This window comes from Martes martes, assembly GCF_963455335.1.
Source record: "Martes martes genome assembly, chromosome: 10".
NCBI lineage: Eukaryota > Metazoa > Chordata > Mammalia > Carnivora > Mustelidae > Martes > Martes martes.
This window is the reverse complement of record NC_137898.1, coordinates 7169107-7177000: the sequence shown is the minus strand read 5'-3', so window position 1 is coordinate 7177000 and position 7894 is coordinate 7169107. Positions and strand designations below refer to the sequence as shown.

The following is a 7894-nucleotide window of genomic DNA, read 5'->3' as shown; positions in this document are numbered from 1 at the left end:
AAAAAAAAAAAAAAGATCCTGCTTTCCATTCTTCTGCTTGTTACACCCAGAAGTGGAAATGGTATCGAAGGATTTTAAGCGGGAGAAGCGGGATCACATTTTGTCTTCTAGGAAACGCAGTCTGGCTGCCAGTTTGGAGAGGGGAGAGGTTAAAAGGAGAGATCTGCTAGGAAGCCGGTGCTGTCCAGTGGCTGCGGGGTAGAGAGATATTGAAGTTAGGGCTGACAGGACGGAGCGAGGGAGAGGGTAGGGCTGCCCACGAACCCCGGGCTCCTGGCTTGTATGGCGAGGTCCGCTGGGGGAACGCGGAAGTCATAGGCAGCACAGGAAGAGGAGAGCTCGTGGACGATCTGAGTTTGAGAGGACTTCTGAGTCGAAGTGTAGTTTTAGATTCTGGTTCAGAGCTCAGTAAGAAGGTATGGGATGGAGACCAAGACTGGCCATGAATGGACAAGAAGGCGGCCCAGAGAGTCTGTCCTCATCTGGGGAGAGCCAGCAGGCTGGGAAGAGGGCCCCGGATTGAACCTGGGTGCCCTGAAATTTTAGGGGAAGTCAAGATAGAGGGCCCAGCAGCCGTGGCACCGAAAGGGGTGAAAGCGGTGTCCTCCGCCAGGCAGAGAGTGTGGCAGAGACCGGAGCCTGTTGCTCGGGTCATCATGGGGTTGCTGGTTGCTTCTGCCTGAGAAGGGAACAGAGTGGCGATAGCACTCACAGTAAGTAGGACAGAAGCAGAGAGCCACCGGACATTCTTTCAAAGAGCTTAGCCCTAAAAGGAATAATGGTAGTAGTTAAAAACAGACGCTTGTCGACTTCTTGGTGGTTGTTTTTTACCATAATGAACAGAAGACTGTTCGGGACTGAGCAAGGTCTGAGAGATGAGAACTGAATCAAAAGACAAAGTGGAAAGTTGGCCTTGAAAGGAGAGGGCTGCTCTCCTGGGGACTAGGGGTAGAAGTGGGGGGTTGGGGAGGCTGTAGGGAGCATTTGAAGCTTTCAAGAACTTAATCTGTTCTAAGGACTAGGAGGCAAGGACGAGTGTAACAAGGTGGGAGGGATGCTAGTTTGTGCCACCTGCCGCAAGCCGCACATTCGTCTCTGGGCCTCCTTGAGCCCCTCCTTGGGCCAAGGGGGAGAATTCCCAGGAACCTGGATCTCTGACTAGCTCCCTGGGAGGCTCCAGGTGCCTAGTGCTGTAGAGCACACAGGGGCTGGGCCAGGGGGAGGAGCTGGCTTGCAGGGGAAGAGGGCTGGACCTTGTGGGGTTGGGGTCTCCAGGCACTGAGTGAGGCTCTCAGCAGCCCCACCCCAGGACCAGTGGCTTTCCTCCAGGGACAGGAGGGGCTGGGGCTCCCTGGAGGCCTCCTTTGCAAGCAGCCCTACCTTGTAGGAGCAGACAGGACTGCACGGGAAAAAACCCGATGTGAAGGCCAAGCAGTGATCACAGGGCTACTGGAGGCCAGGCTGGCGGTCTCCCATACAAGGGGACAGCCCTGGTGACACAGCCCAAAGAAGGCTTGGCTTCCTACGCCTTCCACCTTCGCCTCTGCCTCCATAAAACAACAGTCTCAAATAGGCAGACACTTTTTAATCAGGGTTTTTTGTTTTTTTTTATTCAAACAACAACAGCAACACAGTTTTCCCCTACACCCCACAGTCTTAATTTCTCAGGGACAGAGACAATTCGCCATGATGACATCAACTCCACACCTGGTGACTCCCTACTCTGCAGGACTAAGACACTTCCCAGGAGCTCTGCCCCACCAGCCGGGGAGGACAAGAATTCTTCAGCTGTCCAGCTCAGGGGCATCTGGGCCGCTCTGGCAGTGGGGCTTGCTTGGGGCGGGGCGGTCTGACAAATCACAAAGTGTCGAACAGGTAGCCCAGGGCTCCCAGGCCCTGCAAGGGCTTTCTTTAGCACCCACCAGGCGTGGCCCGGGGTCTGACGGCCCCTAAGCAAGCATGAGTGCATCCTCCCCAATATTCTGCTCCCCACCAGCCCTGACACGCTCCTCTCAGCCTCTACTGCCATGACCCTGGAAATGTCAAAAGATGCACCAGCGAGCAGTAACTGCAAAGCTAGCAGGTCTAGCACCAGGGGGAGGAGCATACAACCCTGTTTTCCCCTCTAGAGGGGAGGAGCCTCTGCGCACTTTGTTTTGTAATAGGTGTGTGTGGCAAGTGGGGCACCTCCCGCCACCGCCCCTTTCCTGGCCCTGTGCAGGTGTCTGGTCCAGAGACCTGGGCCTCAGTTTCCGGGACCTGATGGCCACACCCAGAAACTCACCCCCTTTACCCCAAGCAGTGCTCCTCCCGCCTGGCATTTAACCGAACATCTCAGCAGCAGGGCAGAGCGATTAAACACAGCATCTCTGAGCAAATACTTCTGGTTTGAGACCCAACCCAGGCTTCCCCACCTCCTTCAAAATGTAAAATTCTACAGTGCCCAGTGTCTTCCTCTCACAGGTAGAACTCTTCCCAACCCGTGAATTCTCTCCTGGACCATCTACAGAATCTGAGAGCCTCTTAACGTAGATGGGCTTGTGGCTGGGAACCAGGCCTCCGTGCCTCTGGGTTGGCACAGAGCAGCTCCGTTTTCCAACCACAGCCCTGGCCCCCACTCACCTGCAGTCCCGGCCCTTTCCCCTGCTCTGGCTGGGCCAGCAGCTCCTACTCCCTAGTGTGCGGCCCAGCTGTAAAACGGTGAGACTCCACTGGGAGGCAGGGAGAGGCTGGGGGGGTCAGACCAGACACATGACAGCAGCGCTTGGGCAGGCCCGGCGAGCCATTTCCTGAGACGGCTGTTGTCACACCGCCCCAGTCCCCCGAGGAACACAGGCCTCGCGTAGCAGCCGCTTATGTACATGGAACAAGGCCAGGGGAGGGGGCCCCAAGTGTCTTCTCCACGGGGAGGAGCTATGTACAGGGGAGAGGGGAGGATGGCCAGGGACTCCCCGACATCTCATTCAACCAGGAGATCAAACTGCTCAGCAGCTTCAAACTCCGCGTTCATGGCCGCGGCCCATTCATCCAGCTCCGATTTCTAGGGGGAGAGAAAAAGGGGCAGGTGAGGAGGACGGGGGAAGGGAGGGGTGCTGGCCAGAGCACACGTACCCAGACCCTGCAGGCACGGAGCCCCAGGCCGGCCCAAGTCCCGGCGGCCTCCGGGCACATCTGGGGCGACAGCAGGGCGAAGCCCTGGCCCTCACTCACCAGGACCTCGGGCACCTTCCTCTTCTTGCGCTTCTCCTTCACGGCCGGCGGCGAGATTCCGGGCAGAGTCGTATCTGGGGCCCAGGGCTTCACAGGGACCCTGGGGGCTTCGGTTAACTTGGAACACACCACAGGCGAGACCTGGGCCAGGTCTTCTGACCCCAGCAGCCCCTCGAAACCAAAGCAAGACCGGCGGCCCGGGGTGGAGGTGGAGGCGGAGCCGAAGGTCTCCAGGCGGCTGTAGGAGCGCCGGACCTTCTTAGACATTTCCAAGTCTCTGGCATCCAGCTCTCCTTCCTTGGAGCTGGACTCAGCATTCAGGGGGCAGAGCACTGGGGCGGTGGTGGGCGTGACAGGAATTCCACATGCCTTGAAGAGGTCCTCCTTTGCAGGCCCCTTGCTGGGAGGGTTGTTTTCCTTCTCCAAGACAAAAGCAATCTGCACCGGGCCAGGAGAGAGAACGTCTCCTTGTTAGTTAGCTGTATTACTTACTTCCAGAAAGGTCCGAGGAGATTCAGGGTGAAAAGACCCATAGGACCCTTTCAAAAGGAAAACAGAAGACAGGTCAGGCACCAAGTCGGACCTTGAGACAGATTTGGGGAGAGAAAGAAAAGAAGAATCTGTCCTCACTTCTGAGTCCACTTCGGTGATGCGAGACTTCTCACCACCAGATGTTACCAGCTCTGCCTCCCAACAAAACCCGAGCAGAATCTAGCCACCCCCACCGACCGCAAGCCCCCACCGCGTCATCTAGACCAGTTCGACAAGCTCCTGACGCCTCTGCCTGCTTCCACCTGGACCCTCTGGTCCATGTGCCACACAGCTGGCAATGGTTTTCCTAACACATCCAGCCGGTCAACGAGTACCTCCCGGTCACCCGCCCAGTTCCGGGTACTTTCTCGGCACCGGGAGAAAGGCCAGGAATAAAACAGAGAAAGCCCTGTCTCCATGGAGCTTCCATTCTGGCGGGGGCAAAACGGGTAACGAAAAGGTAAAAGTCATGTAGCACGTTAGAAGTGTTAAGTGCTTTGGAAAAAAACAGAACAGGATAGCACCGGGGGGTGAGTTGGGATTGTAAGTAGGTGAAGGTCAATGTAGGCCTCGCTGGGGAGCTGTCGGAGCTAGAACTTCAGGGAGGTGGGGGAGTGAGTCGCATGGAGGCCAAGTGTTGTAGACAGAGGGAACAGAGGTGCCAATGTCCTGAGGTGCAGGTGCGCAGGGAAAGGTCAAGGAACAAGGCCAGGGTGGCTGAGAGAGAGAAGTGAGGAGAGGAACTGAAGATGGGGTTCGAGGGGTAATGGGGGCTGCTAGGGGCCGTCCGTAGGACATTGGAAGGGGAGGGCCATGGAGACCCTTGCTCTGAGACCCAGGGAGCCACGGCAAGGTTATGAATGGGAAAAGGCCTAATCTCATATGCATATTAATCTCATATGGGTGACTGGGTGGCTCAGTCGTTAAGCGTCTGCCTTTGGCTCAAGTCATGATTCCGGGGTCCTGGGATCGAGCCCTGCCTCGGGCCGGAAGCCTGCTTCTCCATCTTCCACTCTCCCTGCTTGTGTTCCCTCTCTCGCTGTGTCTCCCTCTGTCAAATCAATAGAATCTTAAACCAAAAAAACAACAAAAAAAAGAGGTTCACGTGTTTGCTCCTGAAAATTCCACTCTCGGCTCACATACTGCTTCCTCAGAGAAGCTGTTTCTTACCACAGAATAGGGACCAGCCCCGCTACCCCTGTTCTTTACTCCTGGCCCAACAACCTCTTGTACACCGGTCACCTATCACCCTAGCGAGAACACGAACTTCCTGAGAGCAGGGGTCTTCATCCGTCTGGTGGACCCAGCCTCTGGCCAGCACCTTCTACAGAGCCCTGCGTGGAACAGGTGTTTAATACCTTAATGGACCCCAAACTCGGCGCTGAGCTTTCTGGCAGCCAAGACACAGTAGGAAATAGGACAAATGCAGTCACTCTTGGGGTCTAACAGAAGGAATGGCGTTGATCACCGAGACTCTTCCTGGCTACAAGCACAGGCAACCGGAGTCTTAGTAACGAGTCTGAGCAAAAGGGATGCTGCCCAAAACAGGGGTTAGCCCTGATGACCTCTTCCTCATCCCTGACAGTAAGCGCACAAGTTCTTGTGGCTTCTCTTCCTCCATCTCATCAATCTATCGTTCGACCCACAAGAATGAGTGATTATCACAGGGGAGGCACAAGTCCCTGCACGCAGGACAACATGCATTCAGATGTGGAGAAGGCCTAAGGAGAACTACATGGAGAAACAGGACACAAGTAGTGTGTGTGACACAGCACAAGCGGTCAGGGAAGCCTCCTGGGAGGTGTCTTTTCAGCGCAGCACTGTGTGATGGGAAGGTCATGTGATGAGAGGAGGGACAGAGCACCACTCTGCCCTCACCTTACTTCAGGCCTCCGCCATCTCGCTGCAGGATTCCTGGCAAGCCTCCCCACCTCGTCTTGGGGTCTCCGGCAGGCTATTTGCACCTCAGTCTCCGCCCAGACCCCAGAGAGATTTTTTTTCCGAAACACTCAAGCATGCCTTAGCGACTACCTGGCCCTAGGGCCAGCTGATCTGGGTTAGGTGCCTTCGTAACAACTAGTACTTTTCTTACTGCAATCCTCGGCATGCCGGCTGTTATCACATGTTCACCTTTTTCCTCACCCCTAAAAAGTAGCTATAATTTCTCACTTATATTTTCAGGCACAGGTTTTCTGTTCACGAAACATCCTTAATTACTTCTGCTAAAACAGTAAAAATGCTGTACACATTATCTTACAACAACCTGTTCTCACAAATCGAGGAGATGGGTCTAGAGAGAAGGAATACTAGGAACAGAGCTCAGCTCTTAAAGGAAAACAGTGGGGGAACGTCAGGACCTTGAGACCTAAACGTATGGAATCCGCAAGGAGTGAGCAAGACTGGCAACGCATGTGAGTGTCCAGAGGCAAACTGTTTCAAAATACAGATGCTTCCCGACCCAGTGATGGTTTGACTTAAGAAGTTTTTCAATGTTATAGTGGAGCAAAACTGATAGGCATTCACAGGAAATCATACTTCGAATTTTGATCTTTTCCCAGGCTGGTGATACACGATAAGATCCTCTCTTGTGATACTGGCAATGGCAGGACACTGTGGCTCCCAGTCAGCCACGCTATCACGTGGGTGAACAACTGATCGATTTATACCCATTCCGTTGCTCGCTTCCAGTACAGTATTCAAAAAACTGAGATATTCAATTCTTCATTATGAACAGGCTTTGTATTAGATAATTTGCCCATCTGTACGCGAACGTTGGTGTTCTGAACACATTTAAGGCGTGCTGAGCTAAATTAAGATGTTTGATAGATTCGGCGTATTAAAGAGGTTTTTGTTTGGTAATACTTTCAACTTATGATAGGTTTATCAGGATGTAACTCCAGTCCTAACTGGAGAAAGATTTTTTTTTTTTAATGTTATGTTGGTCACCATACAGTACATCATTAGTTTCTGATGTTGTGTTCCATGATTTACTGTTTGCGTTTGACACCCAGTGCTCCATGCCACAGGTGCCCTCCTTAATACCCATCACTGGGCTAACCCATCCCCTCACCCCCTTCCCCTCAGTTTGTTTCTTGGAGTCCACAGTCTCTCATGGTTCGTCTCCCCCTCTGCCCCCCTTCATTTCCCCCTTCCTTCTCCTAGTGTCCTCTGTGCTATTTCTTATGTTCCATAAATGAGTGAAACCATATGATAATTGACTTTCTCTGCTTGACTTATTTCATTCAGCACAATCTCTGGAAGAAGATCCGTACCTCAAAACTGCTCCCTAGGCAGATGTGAGCAGCCAGTATGTCCTGCCCCATCTCTAGGGTGCCCTGGATTCCATTCCACTAAGCAGATAAAAATGAACTCACCCTTGGGCTCCTTCGAGGTGTGTGGACAGGCGGCACCTGTGGAGAAAATAATAACTGATAACATAGCCAACCCTAATTTTGGCTCCCAACCCACAACCCTTCTCTCAGTCCTCACCTCTACAGAATGCGCTACGATCTTCTTTAAGACGATGGGCTTTCTGACTGGAGCCGCATGGGGTGCCTAGAAAAGAGGAGTGAGTATGAGTTCCACGTTAGCCCAGCGGCCTCCGGGGCAGAAACGAGGAAGCAGGGGCTCACCTTGGGCCAGATTTCAGGGAGGGTGCTCTGGAGATCAGGGCCTGATTTCCGCTGGGACCTCCGCAGAGACTGAGCAGGAGATGGGGCCCCCGGCCCTGGGAAGGGAAAAAAAGTCAGGAGGTAGGGGAAGACTCTAGGCCTCAGAGTCTAGAGAACAGGAACAGGAGTGAGCGAGAGAAGGTTCCCAAACAAGCTTCTACCCTGGGAGCAAGCCTCCTAGAGAGGTGGGGGGAGGGACTCCTCGCGGGACTCCGTCCCTCAAACGGCTCGGCCCCACGCTCCCGCGCGCCTTCCGCTCACCGGAGCGCTGGGCGGCTCCTCCGGACCGCGTTCGCCTCTCGGACATGTTAGCCTTGGTCTCAACCTTCGCCGCCGTCTCCGCCGCCGGGGCTCGCGCCAACCCGGAGGGTCGACGGAGACCTAAACGTTCGAATTACCCGCCCTGCCTGGAGGAAGCGGAAGTGACGTAAGGCGGGCGGGCCGCTGTGCTCCGCACACCGCTCCCCGGTCTTCACGTCAAG

At 54.4% G+C, this 7894-nt stretch overlaps 1 protein-coding gene across 1 annotated transcript; it reads right to left on the bottom strand.

Annotated features, from left to right (window-relative positions):
* Positions 1–1613: 1613 nt before the first annotated feature.
* CDCA5 (cell division cycle associated 5) lies at positions 1614–7821 on the bottom strand. Its single transcript, XM_080817307.1, has 6 exons — positions 7674–7821; positions 7374–7468; positions 7231–7296; positions 7116–7151; positions 3211–3648; positions 1614–3040 (listed from the first exon to the last, which is right to left on the bottom strand). The coding sequence occupies exons 1-6, from the start codon at positions 7717–7719 to the stop codon at positions 2960–2962; spliced, it is 762 nt and encodes a 253-aa protein (XP_080673433.1). The 5' UTR covers positions 7720–7821; the 3' UTR covers positions 1614–2959.
* Between the last annotated feature and the right edge of the window lie 73 nt (positions 7822–7894).